The 14,867-nt window shown below is 38.1% G+C and overlaps 3 protein-coding genes across 3 annotated transcripts; all 3 read right to left on the reverse strand.

Annotated features, from left to right (window-relative positions):
* Positions 1-1,539: 1,539 nt before the first annotated feature.
* GCK72_010778 (uncharacterized protein) lies at positions 1,540-6,058 on the reverse strand (the record flags this gene model as incomplete). Its single annotated transcript, XM_053728032.1, has 4 exons — positions 1,540-3,248; positions 4,536-4,687; positions 4,833-4,898; positions 6,012-6,058. 4 exons carry the CDS (start codon positions 6,056-6,058, stop codon positions 1,540-1,542), a joined length of 1,974 nt encoding a protein of 657 aa, XP_053587609.1.
* Positions 6,059-6,882: 824 nt separating this feature from the next.
* On the reverse strand, positions 6,883-9,363 carry GCK72_010779 (uncharacterized protein; the record flags this gene model as incomplete). Its single annotated transcript, XM_003111642.2, has 3 exons — positions 6,883-7,631; positions 7,951-9,294; positions 9,345-9,363. 3 exons carry the CDS (start codon positions 9,361-9,363, stop codon positions 6,883-6,885), a joined length of 2,112 nt encoding a protein of 703 aa, XP_003111690.2.
* An 866-nt stretch (positions 9,364-10,229) lies between these two features.
* On the reverse strand, positions 10,230-14,101 carry GCK72_010780 (uncharacterized protein; the record flags this gene model as incomplete). Its single annotated transcript, XM_003111656.2, has 4 exons — positions 10,230-10,361; positions 10,407-10,576; positions 13,323-13,486; positions 14,022-14,101. 4 exons carry the CDS (start codon positions 14,099-14,101, stop codon positions 10,230-10,232), a joined length of 546 nt encoding a protein of 181 aa, XP_003111704.2.
* Positions 14,102-14,867: the final 766 nt, after the last annotated feature.

The following is a 14,867-nucleotide window of genomic DNA, read 5'->3' on the forward strand; positions in this document are numbered from 1 at the left end:
AAACACTTGCTCAAAATTATGCACTTTCAACTGAAAACAACCGATGTTTATAGATTTTTGGCCGACACTGTAACTGCTTTGTAAGTTTGTGAATTCGTCTGACTGCATGTCGGTGCGGATACCCCAAAACTGAATTGCTGGTTATCCATGTCAAAAACACAGTTCAACAATCATTATCATTATCAAAAATTTCAAAGTTTTCATTCTGTCACAAAATATTTCCGGATGTTCAGACTTTTTTAAAAACAATTGAATAAAGCGTCTGTCTGTTTCTCCCAGAGTCCGAATGTCTAGTTAACCCATTCAATGACAAAATATCATTTATCTGTTTGTTTGTCTGTCTGTCCAGATTTCCAATAAATTCCAAATACAAGAAGTTCCAAATATAATATTTATGTGAAAATACAAATATATAAGAGTGCCTCAAAATATATTGTGAAGAAAAAATAGTATTCCAATGGGAAATGTCCAAAATAAATCATCAGAATGTCACTTGCCCGAGCGATTGTTTCTCTGAAAAAATACAGTTTCCAATCTTGGTTCATGTATTCAAATAATTCAAAGATACCCCGGGTGATATGTCTTTTAAAATAATCCCTCTCCTTTTCTCTCAATCAATCCACGTATTTCCTTCAATGTAATTAAGGAAAAGCAGCTTCTGAAATGATTGTTCCTGTGTAAAGACTAGACGATAAATAGTCTAATGAGCATAAAAATACAACAATTATTCATGCACTCATTAATTTTCATATTCTAAGATCTTTCGGAAGGTCATGGTCTGTTGATTCTAATCAGAAAGTAAAAATCAGAATACTCTGGAGATTGTGATCTTTTTCAACAAATCAGATGCCACGAGCCCGTTGAACTCTTGAATATAAAACTTATCGAAATGTTCTGGTCGGTTGAGCAAGAATTAAGTTTCCACATGATTTAGATTACCAGAAAATTGTTCTTTTCTCGAGATAATCGTTTATCTCATGGTTGGTTGCTGGTGAGAAACTGCTGACCAGATGTTAGGGAAGTTTGGACTTTTAGACTTTCTAGAGAAGTGTATTCAGGATTCAGGAAAATTTTTAAGATTCATACTTTGAAATTTAAACTCGCGGGTTTCAAAATCATGACGAAAATGAATAGATACTTTGAAACGGCTGGGTTTCGCTTAACTTAGTTTCCGAACCTAAAAATCAGGATTTAGAGCTCGACGTCTGGAATCTAGAACCTTGAAAACCCAAAAATTGGAATTTCGAGTGTGTTTCGATTTTCCAACATGGATTTCTAAAATTTCTGAAACTTTCTCAAGACATATTGATGGATTTCGGATATTAGTTTCAAAATCGAAAACCCTATCGAAAACTCGGTCCAAACTTTTCAATTCCAGATACTGAATGAAATTGTAAAAGTCAGGATTCATCAGAATTCTAGATTCACAAATTTAATGTCCACGAATGTCTGAAACTGAATGAAACTATCTAACGGATACAAACAACCACACTCTAAAGCGCACAACAAGCAGACATCCGGACAACTCGACACACAACTTCACTCATCCACATCAAGACTAACCTTTCTATTCCATCTTCCAGATGATTCCAAATAACGAATGAAGTCGTCAATCAAATCCATTGATTCCAACGGTTTCTTGTCAACAGTTGTATATTTTCCATGGAATTCCAAGAGACGATTCAAGTTTTTGAATGTTCCAGCAGCCTCCAACACATCAATCAATGCATCAATATACTCAGTTGACTCCACCCATTTCTTCATTTCAGCCACCTCGATTCCGAGTGATTTCAATACAGTATTCTGAGCGGAGAGGCCAGTGAAGAATTGGTCAATAAACTGACATTTTGCCTGAATTTTCTTTCCTTTTCTGTGTTTTCCAATGATCTGTTGAAGGGCATTGAACACTTCCTCATAACTTCCCGTCACTGTTTCATTGAGTCCTCGGAATGGAGCAATCAGGTCCTTGATGTTTTCTGAATCCTCTAAAGGTTTCACCATAAGAGTAGCCATTTCCAATGAATTCCAGACATCTCTCCATTTGCCATCTCTCGAAAGTTTAGTGAATCGAATCAATAATTTCATGAATTCCTGATAGTTTCCAGTCTCCGCAACAGCCTTCACACTCCGAACATATCTCACGAGATACGCTGCATCCACTGACAACGCCAAGATCTTTTCAAGAACGGAACGGTAGAGAAGAGCAGTTTTCTGATCTGGAAGAGTCACTCCGAATCGTTTATTCAGAAGATCCAACGTCTTCTGATCGTCTTGAAGTTGATCGATGAACAGTTGAAGGTCCTTGATTCTTCCCTTGAAATTTGACACTCCATTCATAATTTTAATGATTGTATCAGCGTTGTCTAGCTTCACCAATTCGTTGAATAATGGTGTCATTGTTTGAATTTTCATCAGTTTTCCAGGAAGGAAAATCATATTTCCTCGAGGAGCAGTCTTGTCAAAGTAGGCTTTGAAGAGAAGTTTGTATCCCGAAGACCCAGAATCTTCTGACCTATTCAATCTCTTAACAATCTCATTACCAGCTTCCAGACGTTTCTTGAAGTCAGAATCCATCTCCACTGCCTTCTGAATCTCTCGACACTTCAGTTTTGCATTATTCAATCCCATATTATAGACGAGTCTTGCTCCTCCAACCACTGTATTTTTGACATCTTCCACTCCTCCGACTCCAGAATCGAATGCATTTTGAGTGGCTTCACTGATCTTTTTGAAATCTTTCGGTGAGATTTCAGCCTTCAATTTCTCCAAAAGTTCAGCCAGTTGTTTTGAGATTTCTCCGTTTCCGAGATTGATCTGTTTCAAGTCTTCGGGTGAATTCAACTCGATTTTCGAGATTTTTTCAATGAAAGAATCCGATTGAGAATCATAAGTCTCCGTGGTGTTTCTGATGGCTTTTTTGACAGCAGACAGTAGATTCTTGGCGACTTCCGAAGTCTGTTCATCCAATTGATAGTCGATTTCCGAGAGTGATGCATCCCCGTTCTTCAGTTCTTGTCGTGTCGATTTCAGAGTTTCAATCAAAATTTGATAGATGTCATCTGGAATTTCCGATTGAGAGAGAATGATGCGGTTGATTGTTCCAGATTTCTCGAATCCTCCAGTCAAATAGAGTTCATCAAGTGCTTGGTAGAATTCCAGAACTCTCAGATTTCTGAGTTTGTTCAAATCAGAAAGTTCCTCCCGGGATGGCTCTTCGAACTCGGCAAACTCCGGGTTGTTGTAGTCTTCTGAAACGGAAAGAATTGAATTTCGGTCTCTGTATAGTTTTGTGAAGAGCTGTCGGTACTGTTTGGCCAAAGGTATTCAAATGTTTTAAGCAGTGCCGGTTCTCAAAAGTTTTAGTTTTGGAAGTTACTAGTGACTCGGAGCAGCTTAGCGTCATTATATTTTAAGATCTAGAGCTGGAACATATTCTTATGGAGATGCTTATTTGTCTCTTATTTTATAAATTTTCTTGGATACAAGTCTACCTCTGATCTGAAGCTTCTATTTTTCGAAGCTCCTAAGCCGCACCCATCTCCCTAATCTAACTCAATGATCCTTTCTTTCCGGTTTCAAAATATTATTCATCCGTATTTACTTTTCTCTATTATCACTCAAAATGATTTCATTTTTCGTTTCTCAGGAAGTGATCAAAACTCAAAAACACTATTCTTTCAATGAAGAACACAAAGTTAGTCTCTCTTTTTCTTCTCCTCATACCAGACAGTCTATAAATATCTCTTATTTGTTCCTCTCATTGAGACCATCGAGAGCAATTCCACGTGCACTTCATTTGGAGTCGAGAACACACTTTCTCTTTTGATATTCAGAAGAGAAAGTACGTCAGAGGACAACAAACATCGGAATACAAAATTTCAAAAAAAGAACACGATGTCTACTACAAAATAGAGAAAGAGCAAGTGGCTACGTATGAGATGTCTACATTTTTCTTTTGGTATTAATTAGATTATGACGGATTTCGGGTATAAAATCATTGCATGGAGATCAAGGAGTCAGAAATATGAGACTGGGAGAAAAAAAAGGTTCTCAGTGGGAATGAATGGGATTATATCCCAATATAAACAGGTTCTACGAGGATTCCTAGTCAAAATCCCCTTGATATCCACGTCGTTTCGCAACTCTGACGGTTGGCAACTATGAAAGCTTTTTAGTTAACCGCTTTTTAGGGTTCCCTTCACATTTCTATCTTTTCTCAATATTAAAAAAAAGAAGTTCCATATCAGAAATGTCACATTACCCTTACCGCAATTATTATCACTACTTGTCTGGGTCATGATTCTCATAACCTTTCTCTTTTGACATTTGAATGGTCAACACAGGGCTATAATTGCCAGAGATTTTTTGAAAAGGTTGTAGACAATAAAAAGGATTTTTTGATGTTCCGATGGATTGAATTAGTCAGAGGAGGATGGAAACAAGATAGACACACATGAATGAACTGTGATGTCTTTGAATTCAAAGCGATCGAAATGAGGAAAGATTCAAAATGTACGGTAGATGTTCAAACTCACTGTAAGCATAGGGTTCCGGTGTCGTAACACTTCGAGGACGTTTTCCAAAAACATAAGGAATGGATGTGGCCAGGCCGAAGATGAGAAGGAAGGTTTGAGCTGGAAGAAGATCGAGTAAGGTGGGCTCTCTTGGTTTTGGGGTAAGTGGATTCCTATGGGCTGCTTAGAGACTGTGTTCATTGATTTTCGACATCTAATCCCAGCATGAAGCTACTACTAGCTTAGATTCCAGAACCTGGCCTTTTCCGTAAAGATTTGAGAAAACTACCGTATCCCCCTTGAGTAAGTACTCCTCACCTCTCATTATTCAGTTTGACTCCAGATTCTCTGTTGTCTTCAGATACCTTTGAACGTCTTCTGAATCTGAAAAATGAAGAGTTCTCGAATGTTTTATGCTTTTATATCTCCCCTCATGGGGGTGTCTACTAAAGTTCAAGAAGACATTTTCAAGTTGACTGGAACGGAGAAGGCGGGAGGAGGAGACTCATTAGACACTCTTGAATAGTCAATAATTCAAATTTGAATGAATTTATTTTTTGATAACGAACACTTTCATAAAGTGGAAAAAGAGAAGGAGAAGAAGAAGTTAATTAGACATTCTCCGGTCTGGAAAAAAGGAGAAACGGGGGCTGAAAATAAGGGAACGAAAAGTAATGGGGGAGACTAGACTGGAACAGAGACTTACTAAGAAGCTAATAATTGAATCATAGTGGAGTATCTGCTAATTGAAAATGAAAAGAGTTGTCAAGAGCTGCTTACTAGGGAAGGATCCTGAGTAGAGATGGAGTTATAGGTATACATCACTAGAACGAAAATTTTGATTTCAAATCTGTATTTCTTGCTGAACGATCTCGTGAAAAAAGGTATTTGCGGTTTTGTGGCTTCTCAGTGCAAAAATAATTTTTAGAGTTTTTTTTTGCACTGAGAAGCCACAAAAACCCAAATAACTCTTTTCACGAGATCGTTCAGCAAAAACAAAATACAGATTTGAAATCAACCAAAAACTTCAGTTCTAGTGATATGTCTCGACCGGTAACTCCATCTTGACCCGGGATCCTTCCCTAGTCCGTGAAAAAAACCCTGTTACAGAAATGAGCCACTTAGAGGGATGTAGATCAAAGGAAAATCACGTTACTAGGTGCTTATATGAATGTCAGAACAAGGTGCTTAGTTAGCTTGGCGAGTGGGATTTGGTTGAAAAGAGATATAGCTACCGAAGCGAGGTAAACATGTTCGCATAAACAACGTTTATATTAGTAAGCAACTCGGAAGGAAAGTTTTGGACCAAGACTTAAGCATTGAAATATGTACTCGACAGGATCCATCAGTCTCCGTAAAATCAGAACGACTCAGTTTTTAACCACTATATATGAGATGGTACAGAAAAGAGCGGCAGAGAAAGTAAGCCTGAGCCATTGCTAAGCAAAAATCAAGTTTCGATAAGCAGACCTTACCGGAGCTGCTTACAGAGCTCACTGTCTTGGTTCTGAACGCTCTTCTTTTAAAGGTATTCCGGTTCCCATGGACGGTAAAAAAGTGACCAATTTTGAGATTTAATGGTCATGACATTTGAATGGAAGAATAATTGGAATGATCGTCTGAACTTCTCCCCACCGTTCCCACAGATTTTTGAAATGGAAAAGCGCAAATAAAAGAAGAGATGAAATGAGAAAAGTTTATTGAAAGAGAAGAAATATTTATTCGATAGTTTTGAATGGAGACGACAACGACATCATGTGGCTCCGGTTGTGTTGGAAATTTCTCTGAAAAAATACAAAAAAATTGTAGTTTTTTTCGTTTTCGGCGGAGGGATATACAATAACAAGGGGGAAAACTTTCGTTAATCGTCATCGGTTCTGATTATCTTTCTTCTCTTTTTCTTTGTTTTTGGTGATGATGGCTGATGGAAAATGGAGAAGAACGAGAAGTAGGAGAAGCAGAATCATGTGTGATTAGTGGCTAGAAGTTAAGGGGGAAATGGAATTTCAGGAGAACTTCGAAAAGTTATTTAGAGTGGTGAAAATGTGAAAGTTAGTCCTGAAAACTATTGTTTGAGTTTTGAAAGCATGGGATCAGCGATTGAAATATTCTACTTTCTAGGGTAGAATTTAAGAGAAGATTAACAATTATAGACTATCCATCTTTTCGAAAACGCTATGCTTCTCCCCAACTTTTTTGAGGATTTTATACGAAACATGGAGCTCATTTTTCTAGTTGCTTTATTTTTGTTCTCGAGATCTGCGTTTTTGATGACAAAGAACTTTAGCGGGGAAAATAAGAGAGCTCAGAGAAACGAGAGTGTCTAACTTCTCTCCGTCTCCCCTACTATTCGAAATATTAACCTCTTTCATTGCCTTGGATTTTTTCCAAAGTGAATCAACAAATCGGCGATCATTCGAATCGAATTATTTGGATCCTTATCAGTAGTTTGAATCTTATGAAAAGCGAGAAGACGTCCCAAGTTCTGAAGGGATCCAGAAGCTCTCAACAGTTGAATCAAGGCATCGATGTATGTAGATCCTTCGTTGTATCTTCTGATATCATCCGTTTTGATTCCAAACGCTTCAACCACCGGTGTCACATCTTCCAATCCAGAGTAGTATTCTTTGATGAATTCGCATTTTTGAGAAGATGTCCATGGGCTTTCGAGAATAGATTGCATTGCGAGGAACACTTCCAAATAACTTCCATTCTTTCCGATCATTTCCTTCAATCCACGGAATGGAGCAACTCTTTCTTCGGCTCTTTCAACGGGACCAACTGTCAGTGTATAGATGTTCTCCAATGAATCATACACATCCAACCAGATTTCATCTCTTGAGAGTTTAGCAATCGAAGCCAGTGAAGTGAAGTATTCACCAGAGTAATCTGTTCGGTAGATTTCCCGAATCGATCGCAGCGTTTCCACTAGTTCGACTTGAGTTGAAGTGATATTCCGAATACTTTGAAGTGCAGTTCGGATTTTCAAAGCGAATTCCATACTTGGAACGTTGATGCCGTAGGCTCTCCGGATGCTTCTTATGATGTTGTTGTCACCTTGAAGACTATCAACAAAGTTATGAAACTTTTCGTATCTTGGTTTCTCCTTTGCCAGTGCTGAAAAAGAAATACGCATCTGGGGACAAATAACAACAACATGTACTACAAGCCTATATACGTGTCAAGGGCCAATTTCCAAATTTTTACCGCTTTGGGCTCGGGTAAACCGATTTTCTCTCGAAAAACATGGTGTTTTGGGCATTTTAAGCTGTAATTCGAGTAAATTTGCAATTTTAAGTAGCTCTGCGGTTAATTTAGTGATTAAAAAAACTTGATAATTGTTTTTGGTGTGTTAAAAATCAAAACAATCCACCCGGGCCGACCCGTCAAATGACAAGTATGATACAAGCAGTGGGATTAAGCAAACATGTTTTACCTTTAATCAAATCAGGGAATCCAGACTGCACATCGAGATTCACATCTCCGAAGAAAGCGATCATTGTTTCCCGCGACTGGTATCTGGATGATGAGAACAAGAACTGATTTCTTGGAGCCTTCTTATCAAAGTACAAATCAAACAGTAGTTGATATCCAGTGTTCTGTCCATCCGTTCCATTCAATTTCAGTAAAATCTGAACTGCATTCAAGATTTTTTGCTGAGCCATGCTATCAAATCTAGACAATTTCACCAATTCCTGACACTTCCTATTCGCATTGTCGACAGATCCACCGAGGTTCTTGATAAGTCTTGCACCAGCTGTCATTGCCAGTTTCACTCCTTCCAGTCCTCCGATTCCTCTGTTCATTGCGTTGTTTCTCGCAGAAATAAATCTATTTTTGGCCTCTTGGTTGGAAATTGATGCCCAGATGTTCTCCATTGTTTCCTTTGCTCTTTGATTTCTGTTCTGTTCGGGTTCTCCATCCAATTGAATGATTCCTTGTTGAATATCTGAGAAAACATGCGGATCTGGGATAATATCAGCGTCTGCTAGCTGCCCGATGAGAGAATTAGTTGAATTCAAAACTTCAACGAGTGCTGCCAAATCTTGTTTCAGCATTGTCGAAGTTATATCAGCATCAGCAATTGCAGAGTTCAGTCTTGACTTGTAAAGTCTCAACAGTTCAGCATCTCCAAGGTACATCCCTTCATATTGCATCTTAAGTACTTGCCACGGCATCGCCTCCAGAATATCAGCGAGAACTCCGAAATTCTCTGGTCCAATTGTATGATGAATCATGAGAAAAGACTCCGTGAAGTTTGTCTCATTAAACCCCTGCACAGCTGTCCAGTTATTGATTTTTTGTCGAAGATATGTTCCATTTGTGTAGTCAGTTCTCGTGAAGTTTGGTTTTGATAACTCAACTCCAAGATCTCGAATCGAATATGCAACGTCTCTTGAATTGAACGAATTCCGAAGGATTTCATCAGCAAGATCAATCAACCATGGCTGATGGATCAATGCATCCGGCTCATTCACTTTGATCATTCCCTTGATTCTTTTCAATGAAGCATCTCCTTGTTTCATTTCGAATCTTGTCAGTTCAAGGGCTCGTATAGCTAGTTGGTAGATCAAATCCGGGATGACTTTTTGCCCAAGAATAACAGAGTTGAGTTTGTTTGATAGGGCGAATCCGTCGGTTAGATAGAGCTCTCGAAGTGCCACGTAGAATTCAATATAATTCAAATCACGGATTTTCTCAAACTCCGTTTCATTGAGAGAAAACGAGCTGGTGGTTCCTACTTCATCATGAAAAATGATTGAAGTTTGGTTTGTCGAGTCTGAAAATGAAAAATGTTTTGTGAGATCAGCGTCCGATTCGGAAACATACCGGCAAATCCGAAGTTCATGAAAAGAACGATGGACAATCCGATGATGGAGAAGATGGGAGGATCTTGAAAGTTGAATTAATTTATTTGAACTGTATTTCATTTTGAAAAGCTTAAACGATGTCTTAGCTAGTCTATGATAACCGAACATAGATACCGTACGGTTTAGCAGATACTTAGAACGCGGCAACGTCACTCTAGCATATCTGCGGATCTGTCGGAGTTCACAGAGCAACAGAAACTCAATTGCTCAAAAAAAAAATGAAACCAACCTCTCATAATTTTCAGCTTCCTTCGATCCGATCACAAGAAAATGGTGGAATACTAAAAGAATCAAAGGAATTGGTTTCCTTTTATTGTTTCCTGGCTCCCAAGAAAATTAGCATTTATTCATATTTCGAATATTCATGATGGGAAAATCGAATTATTTTTGCAACTTCTTGCACGGGTTCTTCTCTTTTTGAGTGGGAACAAGGTACTATATTTTGATGTTTATTTTTGGAAGTGTTTTCAGAGAAATACAGAACAAAAGATACAATTCTGGATAACTGAAAATGTAGAAAATGAAATGGATCACTCGTCTGAAAAAAAGGTACAGTATACTGAGATGAACGTATGTTTCTTGTGGTTTTCAATGAATCTGTTCAGTGATCACGTATCTGAAAAAACAAGATCCTGATCGGAGTCTCACAAAAAAATCCAAAAATGTTCTACTTTCCTCCTGCCTGGCAAACTATCAAATTCTGTCCAGTTCCCACTGAAACACGCAAACGTAATAATACATTTTCAACCAGTGTACTGTACATTTTGAAAGATTGAATACAAAATTATAAAAATACAATTTCTGATGATGGTTTTGGTTGGGGGGAAAGACACATAATTGGGACTTAAAATATTAAAAGAATCCACGTGGAGAGGAAGAGAATGACGAGATGAAGATGTTGAGATTTAGAAGAACTCAGCTCACGGAGCATGTCGTGATCATTACAAAAGTCTCCTTGACACGAGCAGAATGTTACCTGAAATTGATGATTTGTTAGGATTGAACTGCCTAGAAAACCAACCACATCAGTCTGCCCTGACAACGGGAATAACCTTAGCAGCTTCCTATCCGTATGCCTACATATCCTCTGATTTTCATACGCGTTTAGAATATTTCTGACGTCGTCATCGAGTCCAAATAGTAGAAGACGATCCATACATCCACGTATCACTCCGTGTTGTTCAGATATGTCTGGAAACTGAGAGGTTGTATATTGATAACGTTAAATATTGACCGGTGAGGGAAAGTGGGATAGAATGTTAGTTGTTAGATGATAGGATAGTTGCTTAAAGTGGGAAGACCGAACTACCAATAGTATTTTATTTGATTGGTGGCAAATTGAAATTTTAATTTTTTTAAATTTGACGTTACGCATGGCATTTTGAAACGCAGCTTAATCGACCACTTTTTGAGCCGATTTATGTCAGCTTTCCCGCATCTTTGGCCAGTTTTTCGACCGTCGCACGTCTATTAGATATCAATTCTATTTAAAAAATGATTAAAATTTTGACATAAAAATTGTGTTTTGAATTTAGCGCTGAAATTTTCGCTGATCTCAGCGGAGTGCGTTTACTTTCACTACTCACCCCCAGACCCCGTGGGAGCTGCTTTGTTAGTCATGTCCAATACTGCTGAATTATGAAAACTCAGATACCCGCGTATGACCCGACGAACAAAAACTCTTGACTCGACCCTGATTAGCACCTTCTGTCTTTCTAAGCCTCTCCCCATCCCGTCGCTGCTTAACATCTCTCTGTTCATTTCCTGTCCTCCATTTCTATGAAAATAAAAGACAAACAATGCAATTTTAATGAGTCATTTTTCCACTTTTCCCTCTCGTTTCCCAATTATTTATTCTATTTTTTCGTGTCCTCCTTCCCCTCCAAAATGACCATCCGACCCCCGTTTAGTTCTATCAATTGAAAACGAAGACATTGATGGATGTGATATATTTCGGACCCCCTGACTCTCTCTCTCTTTTAGATTTCAAAACTGAAATTGTTGTTTTCTTCTTCTTCTGGGGACTCATTCTTTATGGAGGATACTACTAATATGGGTTAGGAAAAAGAGAAAGGGATGGGATGTCTAACTAATTATTCGGTTGGTCATTTTCACTCTTCGAATATCATATTAGGTTGGTAGAGAGAGAGAAAAGGATGAGCAAATTATGCTGGTGGCTGGGAGAGAGAAGGGATACAAAAATAATAATAGATTATTTGGAGGAAAAGTCAATTTATTAGTGTCTAGAGAGTCTAGAGATGCTTGGGAGCTGCTTAGAAAAAAATGAATTGGAGAGGTTGAAAGAGTTTATTGGAAAAGATACAGAGCTGCAGTCAGGCTAGACATCTGCGGCGACATCTAAAGAGCAAAATTCTCAACTCAAAACTTCCAGGAGCTGGTTAACATCTAAGCAGCGCCTGTTCCTTCATTATCCCTTCTTCCTTTTTTTTCCGAGCTCTATTTCTTCTCTCATTCCACAAAAAATGCCCTATCTAGATCTCGGATCTTCTCATTTTCTCCGAACAACTCCGTCATCATTATCTTTTCCATTTGATTTACGATTAGCTGTTTTTCAAAAAAAAGAATGAAGAGAAGAACCAATTGTTTATTTCTTTGAGAGGTGTCGGAGATTTTCGAAAATTGATAAGTGAGAAGAGTTATGAGGTGCGGAATTGGTGGATAATTAATTACTTTTTTGTATAGATCTAGGAGTCTGGATCCCTAGATCTGAAAGTCTCATGCACTTTCCCTTCAAACTTATACTATTTTTACTAACCGATAGACTCAAGGCCTCCCCAGGAAACCATTAGAAGTCATAAAGGTCCGGAAACGGGGAGCAGAGGAATGGGCTCAGGCGACGGATAAGAAAATGGGACGCCAGAAAAGTTCAGAAAACGTTTTAAAGTGAGTTCATATAGACCTCCTAAAAAGTTAAATCACTTTTTCATTTTCAGTAAAATTTGCAGGATGTAAAATTAACGGTTGCGGGTTAAGCTGATCTGGATTTCTAATTTTGTTGTCAGTGAGTTATGGACAACCTGTCTGGGTTTCCAGATATTTACAGTGAAAAGGTCGGATATTGAAATTGAGAGAGCCGGACCGTGCCAATTTGAAATTTCTCACCGGGTTTCCGTACAAAAATTTGAAAATTTCAATTTTTAGACATTTTTTTTTGCAAAAAGTCGAATTTTCGGCTATGAAAATCGATTAGAACTTTAGCGTATATAGGATTTTTGACTTTGATAAAAATTTCAAAATGTTTCCAAAATTATTGTGGAAAAATTGTGTACATTTTTTGAATCCGGGCCGAGATTTTACAATTCTGGCCACCGTGAAAGAACATAGAGCAATGATTCTTGCTTTGTAAACTACTCGGTCATTACCTCATCAGACCAAAATATAACTTCAGTTCCAAAATGTCCCAGAACCAACTTCAGACGTTCCATCCCAGATTCCAAAGTGTGCAATCCAAGTCCTTCCAAAACGTGTGTCAATGTCTCAATATATTTGAAACACCCAAATTTTCGAGTGCATGTGGATATCTTTTTTCCCGTTTTTGACTTCTTTCTACTAATGAAAAATGCGGCGCCTGTCTCTGCCAATACACACGACAACGTCGTTTCCAAAAAAGAAAGAAGGAGACAGTGTTATCTGGAGAGAGACGCAGATTGTCATTGAGGTGTGTGTGTGAGGTGTGCACTTTTGACATCAAGAGGGCTTGCTCTCTCTTTTTGCTCTTTTTTGATTAGGACCCACGATATACATTGAAATTGAGAAGGCTAGAGGAAGGAGACATTTTCAATGAATTCGTTAGAGTGAAAACTGAAATGAAATGTGTAGAGAAAAAGAGGAGGAAGAAAGTACGAGATCATGAAGACTAACGAGCCCTAAATCTAAGCAGCTACCAATTGAAAAATGTTAGTACATAAAAACTCACAATCCTCACCATCGATCCTCTCGACTAGTGTGAAACATGCTGAAGAGCAGGGCACGAGACCGATTCCAGCATCAGGTTGCCAACATCGATCAGTGAAATTTTTGGGTGGATAGTAGTGATGCATTAGCTGAGACCAGAGGGGAAGGTAGACGAATGAGGCACAACTGAAAATTGATTGGTGATACTTCAAAATATAAGCGAAGAAGATCCAAGTGGAATAAATTTCTAGTTAAGCAGTACCTGATATATATATATATATACCGTAAATACTGTATTATAACGGCACCTGTAATAGAACGACACCTGTATTATAACGGCACCCCATCTATACCCAGAATTCATGAATGTGATCATCCCGGTGTCTTTTTTTGGTTCTGATTAGAAGCAGCGTGATTAGTAACTTCTTGATCAGCCGATAGAACTCCCAAAAAATTTTTTCCGGTAAATTTTAATAAGTTTCTGAAACCACAAAATTTCTCTAGGAGCCGGTTGAAAAATATAACGGCATGCCGTTATAATACAGTATTTACGGTATATAAGCTCGGCACAGTTCTTACAACTGCGCTCCACCGAAATGCCCTTGAAAAATATCTCTTTTTCTCCGAGTCTCTCAATTTCGCACATAATTTTCATGGGATTTCGGTAGAGCGCGGTTGTAAGAAGCGTTCCGTGCTAATAAGCAACTCTCCTCTCACTCACCTAAAACAATGTGACCTCTGCCTATCCAACAACTGTTTTTTGTCTTCTTGTGAATGAGTTGGATGAGTGTCATGGTGCATTGAATAAGCCCAAGTTGCTCGAAGAATTGTCAATAAAAGAATAGTCAACCAACATTGATTCCTCATCTCTCACATTATCCTTCTGGTGGGAAATGTCTGCAAAGTATGGATTTGGGAGGTAAAATGAGGATGATGATAATAAAAGATAAATGAAAGGAATCACGATTTCAGGGGAAACATAAAGAAGGGCGTCCTGATTTTAAAAAACAGATTATAGAATACATCTAGACCATTATTACAGGAATTGACAACTTTGAAATAATGTGGAATTGAGAGAGAAAGAGAGTGCAGAGATGTTAGAGTATCTGACTTCTCTGCGCTCTCTTTTATAAAACTGGAAAATGTTTTGAAGTAGCAAAGCTATAAAAAATTTGCGAAGCTTTTAGAAGAACAATTTTGTAGCTTCAAACTTTTTTTTACAATCAATCTTTGCTAGATGGCGACACAAAAAAAGTGGAAATCTGAATTTTTGCTTCAATGAACCTCCCCCAAAAAAACTAAAAATAAGAAGCTTCAAGAACCAAGAACTGCTAACACAAGTACACGATTTTCAGGTAAAAGTAGGAAGTATGGAGTCATGGGAACGAAAAAGATAAAAAGTACAAATTTTCTCATAGAAAATTAGTGAGCTATTGATAAATCGGTCACGCTTCTCCTCCTCTTTCTCCTTCTTTTCTCTCTTTTTCTCTCTCTTTTTCAAGAAATCAGAAGAGAAAAGAATTGGAGAGTAATTGGTTTCTTTGCGTGGTTTAGCTTTCCAAAAAGT

The sequence above is a fragment of the Caenorhabditis remanei genome, chromosome III (genome assembly GCF_010183535.1).
Source record: "Caenorhabditis remanei strain PX506 chromosome III, whole genome shotgun sequence".
Taxonomy (NCBI): Eukaryota; Metazoa; Nematoda; class Chromadorea; order Rhabditida; family Rhabditidae; genus Caenorhabditis; species Caenorhabditis remanei.